The sequence below is a fragment of the Taudactylus pleione genome, unplaced genomic scaffold (genome assembly GCF_031769625.1).
Source record: "Taudactylus pleione unplaced genomic scaffold, aTauple2 ptg001329l, whole genome shotgun sequence".
Taxonomy (NCBI): domain Eukaryota; kingdom Metazoa; phylum Chordata; class Amphibia; order Anura; family Myobatrachidae; genus Taudactylus; species Taudactylus pleione.
In genome coordinates, this window is record NW_028285729.1 from 656224 (window position 1) to 681106 (window position 24883).

The 24883-nt window shown below is 45.3% G+C and overlaps 1 protein-coding gene across 1 annotated transcript in view; it reads right to left on the reverse strand.

Moving 5' to 3' along the window:
- Window positions 1-1424: 1424 nt before the first annotated feature.
- ATP6V0A4 (ATPase H+ transporting V0 subunit a4) overlaps window positions 1425-24883 on the reverse strand; it is a 45540-nt gene continuing 22081 nt past the window's right edge. Inside the window, exons 9-21 of the mRNA XM_088463172.1 lie at window positions 21211-21304; window positions 20801-21013; window positions 18526-18676; window positions 17788-17927; window positions 17390-17547; window positions 16502-16595; window positions 16261-16379; window positions 15630-15846; window positions 7518-7625; window positions 6184-6390; window positions 5254-5371; window positions 4892-5063; window positions 1425-1631 (exon numbers count right to left, since the gene is read on the reverse strand). Of these exons, the coding sequence (XP_088319298.1) occupies window positions 1538-1631; window positions 4892-5063; window positions 5254-5371; window positions 6184-6390; window positions 7518-7625; window positions 15630-15846; window positions 16261-16379; window positions 16502-16595; window positions 17390-17547; window positions 17788-17927; window positions 18526-18676; window positions 20801-21013; window positions 21211-21304 (1885 nt within the window). The 3' untranslated portion in view covers window positions 1425-1537. The remainder of the gene's footprint in view (window positions 1632-4891; window positions 5064-5253; window positions 5372-6183; window positions 6391-7517; window positions 7626-15629; window positions 15847-16260; window positions 16380-16501; window positions 16596-17389; window positions 17548-17787; window positions 17928-18525; window positions 18677-20800; window positions 21014-21210; window positions 21305-24883) is intronic.

A 24883-nucleotide genomic window follows, 5' to 3' on the forward strand; every position in this document is an offset into this window, starting at 1 on the left:
CCTCCTGCATGTTACTACTGCACCCTCCTGCCTGATACTACTGCACCCTCCTGCCTGTTACTACTGCAACCTCCTGCATGTTACTACTGCACCCTCCTGCATGTTACTACTGCATCCTCCTGCATGTTACTACTGCATCCTCCTGTATGTTACTACTGCATCCTCCTGCATGTTACTACTGCATCCTCCTGCATGTTACTAGTGCACCCTCCTGCATGTTACTACTGCACCCTCCTGCATGTTACTACTAGACCCTCCTGCATGTTACTACTGCATCCTCCTGCATGTTACTACTACACCCTCCTGCATGTTACTACTGCACCCTCCTGCATGTTACTACTGCACCCTCCTGCATGTTACTACTGCACCCTCCTGCATGTTACTACTACACTCCTGCATGTTACTACTGCACCCTCCTGAATGTTACTACTGCACCCTCCTGAATGTTACTACTGCACCCTTCTGCATGTTACTACTGCACCCTCCTGCATGTTACTACTAGACCCTCCTGCATGTTACTACTGCATCCTCCTGCATGTTACTACTGCACCCTCCTGCATGTTACTACTGCACCCTCCTGCATGTTACTACTGCACCCTCCTGTATGTTACTACTACACCCCTGCATGTTACTACTGCACCCTCCTGAATGTTACTACTGCACCCTCCTGAATGTTACTACTGCACCCTCCTGCATGTTACTACTGCACCCTCCTGCATGTTACTACTACACCTTCCTGCATGTTACTACTACACCCTCCTGCCTGATACTACTACACCCTCCTGCATGTTACTACTACACCCTCCTGCATGTTACTACTACACCCTCCTGCATGTTACTACTGCACCCTCCTGCATGTTACCACTACTGTACCCTCCTACTACTGCACCCTCCTGCACGTTACTACTACACCCTTCTGTATGTTACTACTGCACCCTCCTTCATGTTACTACTGCACCCTCCTTCATGTTACCACTACTGTACCCTCCTACTACTGCACCCTCCTGCATGTTACTACTACACCCTTCTGTATGTTACTACTGCACCCTCCTTCATGTTACTACTGCACCCTCCTTCATGTTACTACTGCACCCTCCTTCATGTTACTACTGCACACTCCTGCACATTACTACTGCACCCTCCTTCATGTTACTACTACACGCTCCTGTATGTTACTGCGCCCTCCTCTATGCCTTCAGGATGTGCAGATCAGGTCAGTGTACAGACGGTGCTGTCAGGTGTAGGAGGGTGCACAGGGTGTACTGGAGCTGAGATGGAATCTATGTTATATTTGTCCCGTGGCCCCTTATCATTGGTGTATCAGTAGAGGTATCCGTGGTTACACTGCGCCACGGACTATACATTGTGTATAATGGAGATGTCACATTTGTGTTGCAGGACAGTAAATCTAAAACACAGGGTGGTAAATTCTTATACACTTAAATTTTATTGTGCATCATTCAGGTTTATGGACAGCGGATGTCTCTGTAGCAATTACTGACATGAAGGTAGGATTGGCGCCATGATGACACTCAGTTTAATTATCCACAGTTCCATCCAGGATGCGCTGGAAGGAGAATGGACTGAACATGTGCCCGGTGCCGGAGTAAAACTTATTCTGAAACTCCACCCTAGGGAAAGGGAGAGAATACAGGAGAGGTCAGAGGTCGCCCCAGGTCATCTATGGGGCACAGCTACATCATGTTATAGAGGGAGAGAATACAGGAGAGGTCAGAGGTCACCCCAGGTCATCTATGGGGCACAGCTATATCATGTTATAAAGGGAGAGAATACAGGAGAGGTCAGAGGTCACCCCCAGGTCACCTATGGGGCACAGCTATATCATGTTATAAAGGGAGAGAATACAGGAGAGGTCAGAGGTCACCCCCAGGTCATCTATGGGGCACAGCTATATCATGTTATAAAGGAAGAGAATACAGGAGAGGTCAGAGGTCGCCCCAGGTCACCTATGGGGCACAGCTACATCATGTTATAAAGGGAGAGAATACAGGAGAGGTCAAAGGTCGCCCCAGGTCACCTATGGGGCACAGCTACATCATATTATAAAGGGAGAGAATACAGGAGAGGTCAGAGGTCGCCCCAGGTCATCTATGGGGCACAGCAGCATCATATTATAAAGGGAGAGAATACAGGAGAGGTCAGAGGTCGCCCCAGGTCATCTATGGGGCACAGCTACATCATATTATAAAGGGAGATGTGCCCCAAATAGGAGGGGGAGAGCCCAGAAATAGTCACTATTACAGCTGCACGTTATAATCTTATCTTACACTGATTCCCCATTACAGGACTTTTATAGCAAACACTGACACACACTCATCATTGTATCAGGATCGGGGGGGAAACATTCTATGGCGGATTTAGTGCCTGATGCAGCAATGTAGGCTGGTGTAATACTGATCGCAGATTCCTGATTATCGCAGAATGAGTCCTGCGTAGTCCCACGTAGACCCTTCTATGCCTCTAGGCAGAATCATTTAAGGGGTGGGACTGGGCGGCCGCAGTTCCCAGAAACTGGGAATTGTCCGCCCCGTTTTCCGGGAGTTGCAAGCGCAGGGACTGTGTCAACTCAGCTAGCCGGCAGCCCTGCACCATTTGCCATCACAACCATCGACCACTGATGGACGCGATGGTGATCCCAGCCTGTGACCTCCGTCGCAGTGCTGGAATCGCAAATGCAGCAGGGGGGAGTCATATACCTCTTGCTACATTTGAAGATTAGCAAGGATCACAATTGCAAAGCTGCCTGTGTGCTGCCTGAGTGTATACATCATATCTATAGCCTGTGTGCTGCCTGTGTGCATACATCATATCTATAGCCTGCGTGCTGCCTGTTTGTATACATCATATCTATAGCCTGCGTGCTGCCTGTGTGTATACATCATATCTATAGCCTGTGTGCTGCCTGTGTGTATACATCATATCTATAGCCTGTGTGCTGCCTGTGTGCATACATCATATCTATAGCCTGTGTGCATACATCATATATCTATAGCCTGCGTGCATACATCATATATCTATAGCCTGTGTGCATACATCATATATCTATAGCCTGCGTGCATACATCATATATCTATAGCCTGCGTGCATACATCATATATCTATAGCCTGCGTGCATACATCATATCTATAGCCTGCGTGCATACATCATATATATATAGCCTGCGTGCTTACATCATATATCTATAGCCTGCGTGCATACATCATATATCTATAGCCTGCGTGCATACATCATATATCTATAGCCTGCGTGCATACATCATATATCTATAGCCTGCGTGCATACATCATATATCTATAGCCTGTGTGCATACATCATACCTATAGCCTGCGTGCTGCCTGTGTGTATACATCATATCTATAGCCTGTGTGCTGCCTGTGTGTATACATCATATCTATAGCCTGCGTGTTGCCTGTGTGCATACATCATATCTATAGTCTGCGTGCTGCCTGTGTGTATACATCATATCTATAGCCTGTGTGCTGCCTGTGTGTATACATCATATCTATAGCCTGTGTGTATACATCATATCTATAGCCTGTGTGCATACATCATATATCTATAGCCTGCGTGCATACATCATATATCTATAGCCTGCGTGCATACATCATATATCTATAGCCTGCGTGCATACATCATATATCTATAGCCTGTGTGCTGCCTGTGTGCTGCCTGTGTGCATACATCATATCTGTAGCCTGCGTGCTGCCTGTGTGTATACATCATATCTATAGCCTGTGTGCTGCCTGTGTGTACACATCATATCTATAGCCTGCGTGCTGCCTGTGTGCATACATCATATCTATAGCCTGTGTGCTGCCTGTGTGTACACATCATATCTATAGCCTGTGTGCTGCCTGTGTGCATACATCATATCTATAGCCTGTGTGCATACATCATATATCTATAGCCTGCGTGCATACATCATATATCTATAGCCTGTGTGCATACATCATATATCTATAGCCTGCGTGCATACATCATATATCTATAGCCTGTGTGCATACATCATATATCTATAGCCTGCGTGCATACATCATATCTATAGCCTGCGTGCATACATCATATATATATAGCCTGCGTGCTTACATCATATATCGATAGCCTGCGTGTATACATCATATATCTATAGCCTGCGTGTATACATCATATATCTATAGCCTGCGTGTATACAACATTTTTCTATAGCCTGTATGTATACATCATATATCTATAGCCTGCATATATACATCATATATCTATAGCCTGCGTGCATACATCATATATCTATAGCCTGCATGCTGTCTGTGTGCTGCCTGTGTGCATACATCATATCTATAGCCTGCGTTTATACATCATATATCTATAGCCTGCATGCATACATCATATATCTATAGCCTATATATTATATGAAGTAATATTGTGTGTATTTAAGTTTCGTTGTGGTTATGTTTATTATACTATTTATTATATGATATATATTTTATTTATGATATTTATGTATTTTATGTTGCAAGTTTTAATAAATGAATTATTATCATATCTATAGCCTGCGTGCAGCTTTGCAATGACGATCCTGGCTGTATCACCCCTTAGTCACTTATGATGGGACCATTTTTCTGCATCAGTGTCAGAAATGTAAATCCAATACAAAATTACTTTTGTGTAATATCTTAAATAAGACTTCATAATACAACGTTTCTATAATAATAGTAATAATAAGTCTGTACATTTATACTGTAAATACAGCAAGTTACAATAATATGATGGAAGAACACAGCACATTATACTTCCAGTTCCTATGATATAAAGACGATCCGTCACTTCGCAAAATATCCTCTACGCGCTGTGTCGTTACTTTGCTTCAATGACCCAACCTAGGACGTTACCTACCAGTGGAGACGGAGTGCGTGCAGGAAGGCGGACAGCCCCTCCATGACCAGTAAGATGGCCACCGTGAGAACGGCAAAGACAGCAAAAATGATGAACACGCCAACAAGCCCTCCCCAGCCCGCACTGGACAGGCCGATGTGCATCACCATGGTCCACAGCACTTCCGACAGCTCTGCAGGGGAGAAACACCGGGCTGGTGAGTACAGAGGGGATACAGAGTAACACTGGGGACAAGATGGAAACTGCAGAGACTCAGGCAGGAGACGGCAATTATACCAGTATATACATTATGTGCAGGTTATATAGAGGAACCAGGAAGCCCTTCATTTATAGATTGTTACATTGAGGTCATGGTGACTTACGTGCGTGAGCCAGACTCAGCGCCCACAGCCGCAGGTAGGAGGCGGTGTTGGAAATGCAGCCTAGGCAGTACTCTATGGTGTGGATGGCTTGGTGAACAAATATATCTCCAAAATCAAACTATAGAGAGAAAAACAGATGCATTATTCCTGCCACGGTCCAGGTCTTATAGAGATTTATTAACAAGCGGAGATAATAGAGATTATTTCATCACCCAGATTTATATTCTGTCTATAGAAGTCACAAAGACGGTTCTTGGGGCCAATGATGTGGTGTCTGTACAGCGGATTATTAAAGACCCACAAGAGGGAGCGGATATCCCCTCTGATGTACAGTTTTATTTATCCATGGACTATGGGAAAGATTTAGTATGTTACAATGGAATTTATAAGCAGGACTGTCACCCATGATGGAGGGCTACATACAGTACATCCTCCATTATAGACACAAGTAACATCCATACGTTTCCATATAGACTAAGGTTCGCAATGTACGAGCGGCTCATGCGGAGGGCTGGATACTTAGTTTTAGTAGTTGCTGTATCTGGGACGGATCATACTAATAATGAGGCTTTATATGTCCTTCTGGGAGATGATGGTGCAATCAGTAGGACGTTACAGCTCCAGAACGCAATCTAGAACCCTATCTAACCTGAGGGGTATATTTACTAAAGTGCAGGATTTTTAGAAGTGGAGATGTTACCCATAGCAACCAATCAGATTCTACTTAACATGTGACTAGCACCTTCTAGAAGATAATATCTAGAATCTGAATGGTTGCTATGGGCAACATCTCTAAAACCTCTTTAGTAAATATACCCCCGAGTGTCTGTGTTATCTGGCTCTAACCAGCACTGTAGTTACACTGACCTCTCTATGGGCCACGCTGGAGACTCACTGTAGATAAAGAACATTTTGTCACTGAGCTTGTACCTCCTCATGATCTCCGTGTCCTCCTCCGTGATCTCCGTGTCCTCCTCCGTGATCTCCGTGTCCTCTTCCCTGATCTCCGTGTCCTCCTCTCTGATCTCTGTGTCCTCCTCCGTGCTTCTCCTTCTTCTCCTCCTTGGAGTGATTTGTTTGGACATTTTCCATCTCGGTGATCTCAATATTATCCTCAGGTGAGGATGATGATGGCAGCTGAGGGAGACAGAGCAGAAGCTGCGCCTGAGCCGAGCGCTCACTCACCGTCAGCCGCCTGGCGACGCCGCTACTGAGATAACACTCGGAGCTACAGCATATAAGGAGGCTGAAATATGGGCGATATTACTGGAACTTTGCACTGTTATGGGTCATTCACAGTAGTGCGGCACTGCGGTGCGCAGGTGGTTCTGCGGTGACTGGAGGTGCGATAGCTGGCTCATGCCGAGAAGAGAAGTGGGTGCTACTATTAGGTAGCAACAATTATTTTGGGGTGAGCGTTTGGGCGTGGGGCCCCTGAAGTTGCTCTGGCTTGGCCTTTTTTCAGGGCATCACCACTTAATTCACATAGATATTTTTTTATCACCTTTCTATTTGTTTGTCTATTATTTATGTAATTTTAACCCCTTACCATTAACACTTATTGATTTATCTTTACACAACTATACTTTACACTTCACTTTCACCTTTTTTCTATTTTTCGTGTGATGCCCTGGGGATGGTCCTTGGCTGGATTCTTTTGGGGTTCCCTGCATCTCGGACGTGAACCCCATAATGTTAGGGACGCTGGTATAGAGGAGCCTTGACGTTGGCCCAGCGTTTATTCATATATTTGCAAATGTATGTAAACCAATACCTCTGAATTTCTATTATCATGTAGGATTCAAGTATTTTTGTTGATTTTGCTGCAGTGTGCTGGAGGGAATATCCCTTTTTTTCTGTAGTTCAGTGTAAACCCCGCCCTTTACAAGCACCTGTGCAATGTCATTAAGTTGATGTGAGCGACCACCATACTTTTTGTTTGAGTAGAGAAGGTGGGCAGACTAGGGCACAGTGGGGGCTAGGTGTATTAATGTGCCCTGTATTGCACCCAAAATCAACACCAAGACATTCAAATAAGCTTCAAATGGTAGAGAGGATGTATTTAGGAATTATAGCTGGGCTCTAGGGCTATAGACTTGATTCTTAAATGTCCATGTAGGTACCGGAGAAAGACGCCAGAGAATGGCCAATATGTTTAATGAGGCGTCTTTTGCACCAAATTATCACAAATCACAGCTATAGCTCTCATTAATAAGGCACCGACCCCACACTTGAGCGACAACCCCTCTCCCCCCCCCACTTACCATGCGCTGCGCCTTGCGGTGATTGGCTCTTAGGACGAAAGGTTTTATCAGGAGCATCCAGGGAACAGCGATTAATGCGAATATAACCAGGAAACTCTGCACTTCTTTCTGAAAGGACACGAGTGTGACAACAGCCTTAGTGTGTGTGTGTAACAACAGCCGTAGTGTGTGTGTGACAACAGCCTTAGTGTGTGTGTGACAACAGCCTTAGTGTGTGAGTGTGACAACAGCGTTAGTGTGTGTGTGTAACAACAGCCTTAGTGTGTGTGTGTGACAACAGCTTTAGTGTGTGAGTGTGACAACAGCCTTAGTGAGTGTGACAACAGCCTTAGTGTGTGTGTGACAACAGCCTTAGTGTGTGAGTGTGACAACAGCCTTAGTGAGTGTGACAACAGCCTTAGTGTGTGTCTGTGACAACAGCCTTAGTGTGTGTCTGTGACAACAGCCTTAGTGTGTGAGTGTGACAACAGCCTTAGTGTGTGAGTGTGACAACAGCCTTAGTGTGTGTCTGTGACAACAGCCTTAGTGTGTGAGTGTGACAACAGCCTTAGTGTGTGAGTGTGACAACAGCCTTAGTGTGTGAGTGTGACAACAGCCTTAGCATGTGAGTGTGACAACAGCCTTAGTGTGTATGTGACAACAGCCTTAGTGTGAGTGTATGACAACAGCCTTAGTGTGTGAGTGTGACAACAGGCTTAGTGTGTGAGTGTGACAACAGCCTTAGTGTGTGTGTGTAACAACAGCCTTAGTGTGTGAGTGTGACAACAGCCTTAGTGTGTGAGTGTGACAACAGCCTTAGTGTGTGTGTGTGTGTGTGACAACAGCCTTAGAGTGTGAGTGTGACAACAGCCTTAGTGTGTGAGTGTGTAACAACAGCCTTAGTGTGTGAGTGTGACAACAGCCTTAGTGTGTGTGTGTGACAACAGCCTCCGTCGTGCGCATGCGCAGTGGGGGAACATCGACCCGCTTGCGAGCGTCCTGCCACTCGCGAGCGGGTCTGAATGACCCCCTTAGTGTGTGACAACAGCCTTAGTGTGTGTGACAACAGCCTTAGTGTGTGTGACAACAGCCTTAGTGTGTGAGTGTGACAACAGCCTTTAGCGTGTGAGTGTGACAACAGCCTTAGCGTGTGAGTGTGACAACAGCTTTAGTGTGTATGTGACAACAGCCTTAGTGTGAGTGTGTGACAACAGCCTTAGTGTGAGTGTGTGACAACAGCCTTAGTGTGTGAGTGTGACAACAGCCTTAGTGTGTGAGTGTGACAACAGCCTTAGTGTGTGTGTGTGACAACAGCCTTAGTGTGTGTGTGACAACAGCCTTAGTGTGTGTGTGTGACAACAGCCTTAGTGTGTATGTGACAACAGCCTTAGTGTGTGTGTGTGACAACAGCCTGTGTGTGTGAGTGTGACAACAGCCTGTGTGTGTGAGTGTGACAACAGCCTTATTGTGTGTGTGTAACAACAGCCTTAGTGTGTGAGTGTGACAACAGCCTTAGTGTGTGTGTGACAACAGCCTTAGTGTGTGAGTGTGACAACAGCCTTTAGCGTGTGAGTATGACAACAGCCTTAGTGTGAGTGTGACAACAGCCTTAGTGTGAGTGTGACAACAGCCTTAGTGTGAGTGTGACAACAGCCTTAGTGTGTATGTGAGAACAGCCTTTGGGCCTGATTCAGAGCTGAACGCTCTGACCAGAGCGCTCGCTCTGAATCAGGGCCCTCCTCCCTGAAAATGGAGCGGCCTCCTAGCCGCTCGCATAGCTGTGGGTGACAACCCACAGCATATGCGAGCGTCCATGATGATGGTCGCGATGGTCTTGATCATCGCGACCATCGGGCTTGCGACGGAGACCCTGCGGTAGGGTCTCGCTGCCGCAAGCCCAGGAGTGATTTTGGCTCTATCAGAGCCAAAATCACTCCCACTGACATCACCAGTGATGTCAGTGGGGCCGGCCATGGGAACGCCTCTGTCTGGCAGGCACGCCCCCAGCACGCCCACCAAAGGTGGCGTGCTGTCAATCAACATCTTTGGTGCGAGACCTGGAGCGATGGAGAGCCCGTCGTTCGCCGGGTCTCGCGCATGCGCACGAAGGAGCTCCCTCCGTCGTGCGCATGCGCAGTGGGGGAATATCGACCCGCTTGCGAGCGTCCTGCCGTTCGCGAGCGGGTCTGAAAGACCCCCTTAGTGTGTGACAACAGCCTTAGTGTGTGTGACAACAGCCTTAGTGTGTGTGACAACAGCCTTAGGGGCCCATTTATTAATGATCGCATTTTGCAATGCGATCAGGGCATGCAGTACCACCCCTGATTACATTGCAAAATGCGATCCTATCTGCCGGATGTATTATCCGGGACATGCAGGGAGACGGGCTCCATAAGGAGCCTTTCCCTGCGATGTCTCCAGAGGGCAGTCGGGGCTGCTGCGCACGCGCAGTCCCGCGGACTGCACATGCGCGGCTCTCATTGCCGGTGGAGGGATCCATGGCTAAATGTGCGGTAAGTTGCATTAGACTACAGCGGCTAACGCATTCCCGATATTGATACATTTGTCAGCATCGCATCCCCCATAGAAACCTATGGGGGAGGCGGCTGCCAGCGGCAATAGAGGGATCGCAGCAGGTATCGGAGATCATCCCTCCTTCATACATCCGGGGGATACTTAGTATTTGAGGTAAACCCCCGAAAACGTGTGTTTTCAAGGAATTTACCTCAAATTCACTTTGATAAATGGGCCCCTCAGTGTGGGTGTATCAACAGCCTTAGCGTGTGTGTGACAACAGCCTCAGTATGCGAGTGTAACAGTCTCAGAGGTCTATTTACTAAGCAGTGTTAGGAGAAAAGTGATAAGGTACCAGCAGGGCCGGATTGAGGGCCACATAGGCCTGGAGCTGAAAATGACCAAGGGCCTATTATGAGAAGCAGAGGAGGCGTGACCAGTGCCATGTGGGTGTGTACACCAACTATACTCTTAGCCCCAATGTCTCCGTTAATATGTAAAAGAAAAAAAATGCTTAATTTTTGTGAGGTAAAATTGTATTTCTATGATTTATGATTTATGGCTGATCATATGGAGAGCAGATGGCCAGACAACATCATGTTGTCATGACAATGGGCCTATTTTTATGTGGAGGCCTGGAGCTGTAGCTCCATCCGCCCCATTGTTAATCTGGCCCTGGGTACCAGCCAATCAGCTCCTAACTGCCATTTTTCAAACACAGCCTGTGAGATGACAGTTCGGAGCTGATTGGCTGGTGTGGTAGCCCACTAAAGCTGGAGCTGTATTATAAATGTATATATGTAAATACTGTCATTAGAACATGAAAATACATTGTGCACTGTGTATATAGCACAGAATGGGTAACATGGAACCATAGTATAAATGACCATATACATATAAGTGCTGGTGAGGTAGTATGTGGGGAGTCAGTAGCAGATCCCATGACTCGGAAGCTGCTGGAACCAGCCGCACGTGACAGTTACACAGAGTCAGTCACAGGGAGCCCTGAGGTAAATGTGCTGAGGTGAGGACCTGCACTGTGCCGCACTCCTGACGCTCTGCCATGACCAGAGACGGGCACTGCACAACGGCAGCAATGTGCGTAAGAGACGTTCCCCGGAGCTCCCTGTTGGTGCAGCTGGAACCTAGTGATTGAATTTGGTTGGAAGAAGGGTGGTGAGAGTCTTCTTAATTGACTCCCCCGTCAGTACATCAGTGAAAACGTCAGGAGAGGTCTGTAAGATACACCTAATAAAGTCCTATTATACTGCATTACATATCAGCTGCAGGGAATCGCTCCTCTCACCTCCCCACAGTGTCCCTGCTTATCCAGTATGGCTGCACACCTCCATACACCTACTGCAGTAACAGAGCAGCCAGCCATCCCATAATAAGAGACAGTCGCTCCGTTTGTAGCGAGCCCAGGAGCAAGTGCATTTCTCACTCACTACGGGGCTTGCGCGTGGCGCATGCACAGTGCCCCACCATCGACCCGCTTGCGAGCGCATAGCACTTGTGAGCGGGTCTGAATGAGGTCCTTAGTGTGTGTGTGACAACAGCCTTACAGGGGTATTCAATATGAGAGCGAAAAGTCCATGCTGGACTTTTCGCTCCACATCGGAGCTTTTCCTGAGATAAATTATCGGGCACGCGCCCGCTTTATCCCCGTATTCAATTAAAAAGCTACGAAAACGGGAGCCGGCGAAATAGGATCGATGAAAAAAAACGGGATTTACCTGAAATAAATTGTAGGACCCCCTAAAACTGTCAAAACATGGGGGATCACTATGGGTACCCCCGTTTTAGCCTGCAAATGAAAGTCGGGGTTTTAAATAGCCGCGGCACGTGTTTTTTTTCCGACATTGAAGAAGTGATGCAGAAGAGCTATTTTTTTCAATTTTTTAAATGGTCCCATCAAATTTGGGGTACATGAAAATGGGTACTAGCATATTTTTATGTCCCTAAAGTAATTTTTTTAAAATTCTGCAAATATGCACCTGCCGCTAATAATCTATTCTAGAATACACCTGCCGCTAATAATCTATTCTAGAATACACCTGCCGCTAATAATCTATTCTAGAATACACCTGCCGCTAATAATCTATTCTAGAAAACACCTGCCGCTAATAATCTATCCTAGAATACACCTGCCGCTAATAATCTATTATAGAAAACACCTGCCGCTAATAATCTATTCTAGAATACACCTGCCGCTATAAATCTATTCTAGAATACACCTGCCGCTAATAATCTATTCTAGAATACACCTGCCGCTAATAATCTATTCTAGAATACACCTGCCGCTAATAATCTATTCTAGAATACACCTGCCGCTAATAATCTATTCTAGAATACACCTGCCGCTAATAATCTACTCTAGAATACACCTGCCGCTATTAATCTATTCTAGAATACACCTGCCGCTAATAATCTACTCTAGAATACACCTGCCGCTAATAGCCTATTCTAGAATACACCTGCCGCTAATAGCCTATTCTAGAATACACCTGCCGCTAATAATCTATTCTAGAATACACCTGCCGCATACTTACAGAACACCTCTGAACCTATTTCCCTATTTTTAAACACTTTTTTCCACTTTTTTTTCACCCCAAATTTTTAATTCATTTCTTTGGGGTGTCCCTAATTTTTTTTTAAACTTATTTTGACACAGTTTATTTTTAAATGTGATTCCCAGGGGTACAGGCTATTTTTTTTAAGCCTGAACCCCTAAACCCCAATTCAGCACTTTTTTCGGCCACCTATTCAGTGGTGAAAAGTTATCTCCGTTTTTTTCAAAGACTTTTAGAACCTGCGAAAAGTCTTTGAAATTGAATACGGGGATAATTGAAATCGGCGAAAATGAAGATTCCGAAATTTTCGCTCCAAATTGAATACCCCTGTTAGTGTGTGTGTGTGCGTGTGACAACAGGCTTTGTGTGTGTGTCAACAGTTTTAGTGTGTGTGCGTGTGTGAGTGTGACAACAGCCTTAGTATGTGAGTGTGACAACAGCCTTAGTGTGTGAGTGTGACAACAGCTTTAGTGTGTGAGTGTGACAACAGCCTTAGTGTGTGAGTGTGACAACAGACTTAGCGTGTGAGTGTGACAACAGCCTTAGTGTGTGTGTGTGTGTGTGACAACAGCCTTAGTGTGTGAATGTGACAACAGCCTTACTTGTGTGTGTGTGACAACAGCCTTAGTATGTGAGTGTGACAACAGCCTTAGTGTGTGAGTGTGACAACAGCTTTAGTGTGTGAGTGTGACAACAGCCTTAGTGTGTGAGTGTGACAACAGACTTAGCGTGTGAGTGTGACAACAGCCTTAGTGTGTGTGTGTGTGTGTGTGTGTGTGTGTGTGTGTGTGTGTGTGTGTGTGTGTGTGTGTGTGTGTGTGTGACAACAGCCTTAGTGTGTGAGTGTGACAACAGCCTTAGTGTGTGAATGTGACAACAGCCTTAGTGTGTGTGTGTGTGACAACAGCCTTAGTGTGTGAGTGTGACAACAGCCTTAGTGTGTGTGACAACAGCCTTAGTGTGTGAGTGTGACACAGCCTTAGTGTGTGTGTGACAACAGCCTTAGTGTGTGAGTGTGACAACAGCCTTTGTGTGTGTGTGTGTGTGTGTGTGTGTGTGTGTGTGTGTGTGTGTGTGTGTGTGTGTGTGTGTGTGACAACAGCCTTAGTGTGTGTGAGTGTGACAACAGCCTTAGTGTGTGTGTGACAACAGCCTTAGTGTGTGAATGTGACAACAGCCTTAGTGTGTGAGTGTGACAACAGCCTTAGTGTGTGAATGTGACAACAGCCTTAGTGTGTGTGTGTGTGTGACAACAGCCTTAGTGTGTGAGTGTGACAACAGCCTTACTGTGTGTGACAACAGCCTTAGTGTGTGAGTGTGACACAGCCTTAGTGTGTGTGTGTGTGACAACAGCCTTAGTGTGTGTGTGTGTGTGTGACAACAGCCTTAGTGTGTGAGTGTGACAACAGCCTTAGTGTGTGTGTGACAACAGCCTTAATGTGTGTGTGACAACAGCCTTAGTGTGTGAATGTGACAACAGCCTTAGTGTGTGAGTGTGACAACAGCCTTACTGTGTGTGACAACAGCCTTAGTGTGTTTGACAACAGCCTTAGCGTGTGAGTGTGACAACAGCCTTAGCGTGTGAGTGTGACAACAGCCTCAGTGTGTGTGTGTGACAACAGCCTTAGTGTGTGAGTGTGACAACAGCTTTAGTGTGTGTGTGTGACAACAGCCTTACTGTGTGTGTGACAACAGCCTTAGGCCACAAATAACAATTACAGAGCATATGACTGCGCTAGTGCTGACCTGGGTAATATTTAGTGGGGCTGATTCTGAGGTGAACGCAATGATGCTGTGTGCGCAGGATGCCGTGGGAGCCTAATTTACTACCAGTGGCAGCTCCAGAGGTGAGGCTGCAGCGCTGTCCAATATCCACTTAGTGGAACCACACCAACTGCCACTCCATACACTGCCAAACATCACTGGCAGTTGGTGTAGCTCCCCTGCGTGAATATTGGAATGCGCTGCAGCCACACACCTCTGGCGTCACCACTGCTTACTACCTTATGCTAATGCGAGTGTCCGTAGGGTTAATGCAAGGACCTGTGCGGCCTTAGGCGGGAATTAGCTCCGCCCTCCGTGTTTCCATCCACAGCTGCAACCTCAGTATAAGTAACGGCACGTGCACCAGCCCCACACTGGGTACAGGAGATCCATCAGGCACAGGCGTCCCTTCCCCGTACGCACCACTCAGAACAGTGCAGAGCTCTAGCTTCACTCCTGGAACACTTCTGCACTCCCACATGAAAGATCAGCTCCATCCCATCGCATTGTCACCACCCAGTTCCCAGCTGGAAAGGCCCATTTCACACAAGGAGAGATGAACTAAGCCTTGGAGAGAGAAAAAGTGCCATCCAATCAGCTCCTGTCACTTTACAGGCTGTGTTTAAAAATTTACAGGAGCTGTTTGGTTGGTACTTTATCTCTCTCCACTTTATCTACTTCCAAGGCTTAGTACATCTACCCTATAGACAGATCCAGCCAAGATAGAATCGGTTTGAGATACGCACAGCGCAGGCGCTGTATACTAAAACTCGCCATTTGCGTCCATGCAAACAGATGCATCCGACTCAGAACGAGCCCCCAATATGACCTGAGCTGACCTGTACGAGATTATTTTATGAGTGTATTATGTTTTTAGGACTATAAAAAGGAAACATCATTTGTGAAATGGCAGTAAAAGAATATTGTCAGGACTCGATCAGAAATGCAGGAATATTAACTTTTTAATTAACTGCCCTCTAGTGGCAGGACGCGGCTTCCAGGCTCGCACTATTCTTTCTGTGCTGCTGCTTCTATATAGCAATGCCGTGTGGTACCTGCAGGACGCGGCTTCCAGGCTCGCACTATTCTTTCTGTGCTGCTGCTTCTATATAGCAATGCCGTGTGGTACCTGCAGGACGCGGCTTCCATGCTCGCACTATTCTTTCTGTGCTGCTGCTTCTATATAGCAATGCCGTGTGGTACCTGCAGGACGCGGCTTCCATGCTCGCACTATTCTTTCTACGCATTACTCACTAGCCCCGCATTCCAGCGCCCGAGTTACCTGGTGCTCGTAGAGGGGGCCGTTGGTCGGGTCGTTGTAGTTGAAGAGGAACATATTGATGAAGTGGATGAGGATACTCGGAGCCTTCTGCGAGTTATAGACGTTGAAGCGACACCACTTGAAGATGATCATGAAGACCAGATATCCAAAGAGACATATGATAAATATCATCTCCGGGATAAACTGCAGGATGATATTAATGTGTCTCCTGAAGTTTCTGGGGAGAATCCGAAATATTAAAATGTTACAGATTAAATCATTACAGTTTGTATAGCGCCACCACATGGTGCAGCGCATCATTCGCATCAGTACCGGTTACATCTGAGCTCACCGCCTAAATTCCCTCCCGTATAATCAAAAGGTGCCACCACCTAACCCAACAGGAGGTTTGATATAGAGGGCAGAGCAGAAAACAAAGATCAAAACAAAAAGAAAATAGAAAAATAGTAAAAGATTCAACAACTTGTATGGATAGAGACCCCACTTGGCGATGAACGGTGGTACTCCCATCTGGGGTGATACCACCTTTCATGAGACACACCAGTGATGTTTAGAGATAATTTAGCGATAAGCTAGTATAAGACTTTTTCCTATTGTGAGAAGATTAGGATCGTCCTTACAAAAAACCTACATGTGGTTTATTAGGCCAACTGTCACCCCAAAGACCATCTGCGTGATGCCCATTATGACCGACATCTTCATCTTGTAGGAGTTCAGGAAGGTCAGCTTGTTCTTTGCAATGTTCCAGATCTAACAAGACGGAAATGCTATCAGATACTGGGGTGTGCTATAACCCCTCCACCCCCAACTCTAGTACAGTCCCAGACTATAGGCCGGAGGTGCCACCTCTTCTGCACGGACAGGATATTTACCGGGTCGATCCCAAAGGGATAGGGGTTCCCAGAGAAGACGCCAGGCACAGCCGGGTCCAATTGTAAGTCAATGCCTTGCTCTAACAGGTGGTCACTGTGGAGAAAGAAGCCGGCATTGTAACATGACAAAATCATACGACATAGGTACCTATACTATATAACAAGGTGGCTATTTTGGCAGTTTCCACTCCTCCTCATTCCCCTTTAATATCGTCGATGTGTGGCAGAGAAGTCGGTCTCCATTAGTAGATACAGGGGCAGTAGAGGACAGTAGAATGGCAGAGTACATTGGAGAAATGTACAATCTCCTATTTACTTGAAGCTGGCCAGGCACTCTGCCATATGTACAGCACCAGGCGATTGGTCTAGTAACGCAGTGGTGGTGGACCTAACATGGCAAAATAAAATTAATAGGATTCTTATTGGACAAGAGAGTAGTAAAATGATGGTTATGTGTATTTCATCTACAACAACGCGCACAGGTGAGCCGCCATCTTGGCCCAAGCACCAGGAGTTCATCCGTCTTCAGCAACCACATCTGTAGCCATACTGATGAACCTTATGTTTGACTCTCAGGTCCAGTAGCGTCACTGACCCATGTGAGGACCCATAAACCATCACAGACCCATCATCTGTCTACGACCTAAAACTCAACTTTTGTGCATAAAATTTTTTTTTTTTCCGGATTTTGTTGTACGGCTCAAATTGTGCAAAATTAATTCAAAATATTGTTAAAAAATTATTTCCATTAATGGCATGTCTTTCTGAGTAGATTATTTTCCCTTTTAGGATACACCTTTGGCACCATCCCTGTATACGTGAGACTCTGCATATGTGAAATTATCTTTTCTCAACGCAATATAAAATCAAAGGAAAAGGGAAACTTACTTCCAGGTGTTGTTAATGAACATGGGGCGCACTCTCCAGGATGACCCGAATATGTTGATTGATTTGGAGAAGCAATCGTTGTAGATGAATCCGGTGTAGATGGAAAATATGGACATCAGGAAAATCAGGTATCGCCCCCCGAAGAACGTGTTCCAGATCTGAAGTAGAACGGAGCAGGACACAACTGTTATTGGTGCCACAGACAGGAGGAGACTTTGAGGAACATTTATGAAACGCGTCAGTTTCCAAAAAATGTGCAGATTTCTATTAGAAAGTTGCCCCCCCCAAAAAAAATAAACATTTTACTGTTATACTACTAAAGATCATCTCATTGTACCATAAACCTTAACCAGCTGAATGTATTCATTATATAGTAATAAACTCAGTTATAACCGCACCTCATTGTCACTTTTTGAAGCTAAGAGAGTTTTCTCATTCAAAACCATCCAGGCTGCAAATCCCAGCATGACGGCGCCGTGTCCGCAATCGCCAAACATCACCGCGAAGAGGAAGGGGAAAGTGATGATGGTGTAAGGGGCTGGACAAACGAAATAAGAAAGTTAAATTTCAGAAGCTTGGCATGTGGGGTTCTCCCCAAAATCACACAGAGAGGCATTTGGTGTGATTCAATTATTAATGATGAACAATGTTCTGTTTACTAGAGATAGATGGAACAGTCTTATTAAATGTGATTAATTGGCATGAAAATCTCACAATAAATAATGTATCTGTCCGTACAAGCTCTTTGAAGGCATCTACTGACCCTACAACAGAGGACGGCTTCGTTTCCCGCTGTTACATATAGTGGTAAGAAGCCCAATTTTGTTTAACCTATTTGTAATTGGAGATGAGGCTTCCCCCTCCCAAATTCTCATCACCCTCTCCTCAACACCCCGTACTCTGGTTTACAGGAAATGACAAAATAAAGTGTTGGTGATGTTAGAGCCGGCCTTTTGCCCCACCAGGCCTTCTACGGCCATGGAACACCGACAGCAGGTCCTTCGGTGTCAACCAACCAAACTACAGAAAAGTTCTAACTCTTGGTTAAGCAAAATGGCCGCCACTTTGTATCCTTATTCAGTGACTTTCCCAGACGTGATCCCCATAGTTTCTTCATCTAAGTTTATGGATCTTACTTGGGTTCATCTCCCTGTAGTTTCCCACACCGTACGCGTCCACAATGTTCTGGAAGCCGGAGGTGAACTTGTTGGTCCGGTTGAAGGTTGGTGGCTCGATCTTTGTGGGTATATTGGTCAGGATGGGGGCGATGGTGGAGCCGCTGCGATCCTGTAATAAGAGAGATGCACAGCGCAGGTGTTACAGATTACTGCGTGTGGACAGACGTCGTGGTTCCGAGGTTCTAACATAAAGAAGTGAGATAACTACTCTGTGCAGACTCGGTGCATAGACCCTGGGGTACAGAGCATAAAACATATACGTTGATGAAGGCAGAAACTAGTTCGGCTGAGGTGATTTGTGGTTAGCGATGTCCTTGGCCTTATATTTCTTTATATATACATACAGTACCGGGCATATTACATTGCAGACTGATAGGTACAGGCATGCTTAGGTTGTCTGACACGGAGTATTTATTAACAGTTTCTTATTCAGTTGCGCTTTACAATTGGAAACATTGATAGAACAAAACAGGGTAATAACAGACAGATATATAGGTAGGAGGACCCTGCTCGTAAGCTTACAATCTATAAGGGAATAGGCATTTATACACAAGGATAGGTGCTATATATTGCAATTTGGTCCAGCCAGAATGCAGAGTTTCTTGGTGGCTGCATGATCCAGTCACACAGGAATGTCGGCAAAATGTCAGGAGGATGTGAGAGAAAGACAATATGTGAGGTTATGTGTGGACTGTGAGAGGGGATGTGATAAGACATGGAAGCTATGAAGGTTATGTGGTCAGTTCTGGAATCTGATACGCTTGTCTGAAGAGGTGAGTTTTCAGGGAACGCTTGAAGGATTGAAGAGTAGAGGTAAGTCTTATTGTGTGTGGTAAGGCATTCCATAGAGTGGGTGCAGCCCGAAGAAAGTCCTGTAACCGTAAATGGGAGCAAGTAATGAGTGGGGATGAGAGACGCAGTTCTTGTGCTGAGCGGAGAGGTCGGGTTGGGAGATATTTTGAGATGAGTGAAGAGATGTATGTTGGTGTAATTCGGTTAATGGCCTTATGTGTAAGTAACAGTATTTTGTATTGAATACGGCAGAAAACCGGCAACCAATGGAGGGACTGACAGAGCGGGGCAGCAGACGATGAACGTTTGGCAAGGAAGATAAGCCTCGCAGCTGCATTCATAATGGATTGTAATGGCAATAGCCTGTTTTTGGGAAGACCAGTAAGGAGACTATTGCAATAGTCAATGCGGGAAATAATGAGTGCATGGATTAGCGTTTTTGCAGTGTCTTGTGTGAGATATGGTCGAATTTTGTATATGTTTTTTAGATGTATGTAACATGATTTTGAGACAGATTGAATGTGGGGAACAAAGGACAGTTCAGAATCAAGGATGACACCAAGGCAGCGAGCTTGTGGGGTGGGGTGGGGTGGATTGTTGAGTTATCAACAGTGATAAAGAGATCAGATTGGTAACTGTTATTGGCCGGTGGAAATATAATTAATTCTGTTTTAGAAATATTAAGTTTCAGGTAGCGAGATGACATCCAAGATGAAATGGCAGAAATACATTCAGTGACACGGACCAATACAGATGGTGATAAATCTGGTGAGGATAGGTAGATTTGAGTATCATCCGCATACAGATGGTACTGAAATCCAAAATAGCGGATTAGTTTGTATATACATTTGTCTCTACACAAATACATTGAGATCTCTGCTGTAGGCTGCTTATACTGTAAGGGGTAAATTTACTAAAATGGGAGTTCTATTTAAGAAGTGATGTTGCCCATAGCAACCTGCATTGCTTCCTGCCACGTGTCTGCTATTATCTGATATTATCGCTTCTCGGGGTGAATGTTTCGGGAATCATACAGCGGGACCTGAGTGTGAGTTAATCTGTAACATCGCTTGTGACACTGACAGACTTTAAAAAGTTCTTCCAAAACAGGAGTGAATGGAAGCGAAGGGAGAGGACTAACACACGTGGAATATAAATCTGAGTGAGGGGTAATGGGCAGAGGTCACCGGACAAAAAATGAAAATAAAGATTCCCATTATATCAGGAGATTTCTCTGATGGGAAACGTAGGGACGTAAACGTTTAATGTACAATAAAATGCAAATGTAGAGACTTTCTCCCCATCACACAGACAGCGTCAGCTCACCAGAGCATGTGTGTCAGGATCTTATACCCTTTCTTACACGTTGCAATAAATAACCGATGCTACGGGAGTGAGAAGACACATGGGCAGCACAAGAGGAGTGGCAGTGTACGCTCACCATTCCCAGGTGTAGTGCCCGCTTGATACGCTCTTTGTCAGCCACAGGGCACCAAATCTCGGCGATGACGCACTGCTGGGTGACGTCGATGCTGCACAGGTTCAGCACATGGTAAACAGACTTCATTTTCGTCACCTTAATCACCCAGTTAGGCAGGTTCTGTGCCGCCTCCAACAGGACGCGCTGGCGGTGGGACTCGGTTTGGGTGATGACCTGCAAGGAGAAGGGGTCTGACAATGAGAACATGCCGCACCCAGCATTATGGATCGGTCAGCTCATTCCTACAAGACAGCAGGAGAACTGAAAATAAAATATCATATATAACATTTAATCCCTGGAGTTTCCATGTCAGGCCTATAGAGCTTATATCAGCTGGTAGGTGCGAGTGACCGGATTCCCCCCGCGCTCACCGCGTTCATGTCCTCGATCCTGGTGTTCACATCAGCAGCCATGTCCCGGCGCTCAGTCGCCGACTCTGGGCACGGGTAAACTGTTGCTTTAAAACTGGAAAAAAATATAGTTGACAATGGGGGGAGATTAGGCGCAGTAACATCACTGGTGACATTTATCACTTCAAAAAGCTAAATACATTTTATTTTTTATTTTTTTATAATCACATAATTTTATTGGGAGATCAATATCAAACAGAGAAAAAAAGTAACAGAGATTCAATCCCCATAAATTTTAGAAGATAAAAAAAACAACAAATAATTTACATACATAAACATCTCAATCACAAAAAGAGAAAAAGAGACAGTTAACTGACTTTAAAATATATTGCGAAAATAGAAGATAATGAAAAAAAAAAAAACCACTAAAAAGAGATAGTTGGGAATGACAAAATGAGAAGGAAAAAAAAAAAATATATATATATATATATATACACACATACATACATATATATATACACACACATCTAATTAAATAAAAAATGAAAAAATAGTTATGGAGATAGGGGGAGGAGCGAGCTGGGGGAAAAAGAATGAGAGATGAGGGAAGACGGCTGAGGAGCTAAGGGAGGAAAAAATTAAAAATAAATAAGTAGATAGAGATAGCAGAGAATTAGGAAAGGCCAGGAGGGGTCACACCTTGGGAGCTGTACCAAGGAGTCCAGATTGCGTTAAACTTGTCCACCGTGTTACTTTGGAGGCTCGTTATATATTCCATTGTGGCCACATACCAGATGCGATTGAGAAATTGTTGACGAGTTGGGGGGTGTGGCTGCTTCCAAGATCTAGCGATCTGGTACTTGGCGGCACAGGAAATATGTAGGACCAATTTATTCTCATGTCTAGATAGTTGACGGACTGGGGCACACAGAAGAAGCGAGGCAGCGGTGAGAGGGGTAGCAAGGGGGACCATAGATGATAAGGTAGATTGGACCATGGACCAGAAAGTGACAATATGTGGACAGGACCACCAAATATGAAAAAAGGAACCGACTTGTCCACACTATCTCCAGCAGAGATTCGAGGAGTGGGGATATATGTGGTGGAGATGCTCTGGAACAAGGTACCACCTATTGTAGACCTTATAAGAATTTTCTTTAATAGAGACGCTGATCGAACATTTTGATATATTAAGGCGAATTTCCTCCCACGTGTCATCCCCTAGAGAGATACCTAGATCTGTTTCCCAACACTGCTCGTGTGTCTCTAGGAAAGGTGAGTCCTGGACTAAGATAGAGTGATACATTTGAAAAATGATTCCCTTATCCATGGGCCTGTAGATACAAAGACGTTCTATAGCCGTAGGGTTTTGTATTGAAGCTGGAGAAGAAAGGGACGAAGAGATAAAGTGACGGATTTGAAGATACTGATAGAATCAAGACTGTGGAAGAGAGTGTTTCTCCCTTAATGCTGTAAAAGATTGTGGGGCAGAACCTCCTAGGATATGATGAAAGCAGGTGATGCCCGCTGCTGACCATATAGTAGCCATATGGGGCGAGTGACCTGGGAGAAAGGAAGGGTGAGACCATAGGGGTGTCAGAAGTGATGGGTGAGAAGACAAAGTGAACTTGGTATCAAGCGAGTCCCAAACCGAGAGAGTGAGAGAGACTGAAGGGACAGATGAGATAGATATAGGCCTGATTTTCCTGGGAAGCCACGGTAAGTTTGAGACCGAGGGGACTTTAGTTAGTGCTGATTCAAGATCAATCCATCATTTGATTCCCTTAGGGGAGTGCCAGGCAACTAATTGGCTAAGTCTAGAGGCTTGGTAGTATTTGAATAATGAGGGGAGACCTAGACCACTAACTGAAGCATTCTTGAATAGGACAATTCGTCGTATACGAGGTCTCTTGTGGTTCCAAATAAATTTGCCGTAAAGCGCCTGTAAAGAAGAAAGAACACGGGAAGGGACTGCTATAGGAAGGTCTGGAAGAGATAGAGAAGTTTGGGGAGAACATTCATTTTAATTGCGCTGATAAGGCCGATCCAAGAAATGAACGTTGTCCGCCAATGAGAGATGTCTTGTTCTATGGCCCTGAACAGTGTGGGGTAATTTGCCTTGTAAAGGCCGTGTTAAGATTTTGTAAGATGGACGCTTAAGTATTTAATTAATTCCGAGCGCCAGCTCAAATTGAAATTAAGACGAAGGAGATCCAGGGAATTCTTTGGGATGTGTAGAGACAAAGCTTCCGATTTGTCATTGTTGATTTTATAACCAGAGAGTTGTCCGTAGAGGTTGAGTTCTTGAAACAGATTTGGAAGAGAGATCAGTGGATTAGTGAGGGTAAGGAGGACATCGTCAGTGAAAATAGAAAGAAGAGTCACCGGCAAGGATGCCGGAAATATCAGGATTCGCTCAGATCTTACAGGCCTAAGGTTCAATAATTAGAGCGAAGATCAATGGAGAGAGAGGACAACCCTGCCTGGTGCCATTAGAAATGGGGAAGTAATCAGAGAGCATACCTCCTGCAAGAACTGAGGTAGAAGGATTATGATAAAGGGCCCTAATGGTTTGGAGAAATCTACCTTTAAAACCAAAGCTGAAGAGAGTATGAGTCACGAAAGGCCAGGAGACCCTATAAAAAGCCTCGGCATCAACAGCAAGAAGAAGGGAAAGACGTTTTGTAGAGTTTATATGATGAATAAGGTCTACTGTACGCCCTGTGTTGTCAAGGGCTTGGCGGGAGGGTACAAATCCTACCTGATCCGGGTGAATCAGAGAGGAGAGAATGGGATGTAATCTATTTGCCAGAATTTTGGCAAAAAGTTTGAGGTCCGTATTTAAGAGGAAGATTGGCCGATAGTTAGTCACCAAATGGGGGTCCTTACCTGGTTTCGGAATAACCGTTATTTTGGCTCTGGTGGTGTCCATGGGGAAAAAATTACCTTCAAGAATTTGATTAAAAGAGTTTGTAAGGTGGGGGACTAAAGAACTCTGAAACATTTTATAGTAGGAAAAAGGAAGTCCATCCGGGCCAGGCGCCTTTGAGGGCTTCTGATGTTTGAGCACGGGAGACATCTTCCTCAGTTATGGGGAGATTAAGGGATTCAGACGTGGAGGCATCTATTTGAGGTAAGGCACAAGAGAGCAGGTAGTCATTAATGGAAGTGGGAGGAGGGGGTTGAGACATAGCGTGATCTTGAAGGTTATAGAGGTAAGAATAGTAGTCCTTAAAAATTGAGTTGATTTTGGAAGGGTTGTATTGAAGCGAGCCAGAGTGATCTTTAAGCGCAGGAATCGCCATAGTAGCTTTACGGGCCTTTAAACGATTGGCCAGAAGAGTGTCCGCTTTGTTCCTTTTTTCGTAAAATCGCTGATTCAGCCATCTAAGAGATTTTTCAATTTTTTCAGAAAGAATTGAGTTAAGGGCTGATTTTGCTGAGGTGAGTTGCTTAAAGATAACATCAGTAGGCGTGCGCTTATGGAGAGATTCCAAGTGGTGGACCTGTTCCGTGAGGGATTGGAGGAGACGCTTGTGTTCTTTAATTCTGAGCGAGGCGAAGCTGATGATGTGCCCGCGAAGGACAGTTTTGTGGGCCTCCCAGACCATAGGGGAGCATCCAGGTGCAGAGACATTAAGAGAAATAGTCTTTTAGGATATCTTTGATTTTAGCCTTTAAATGAGGGAGCTTG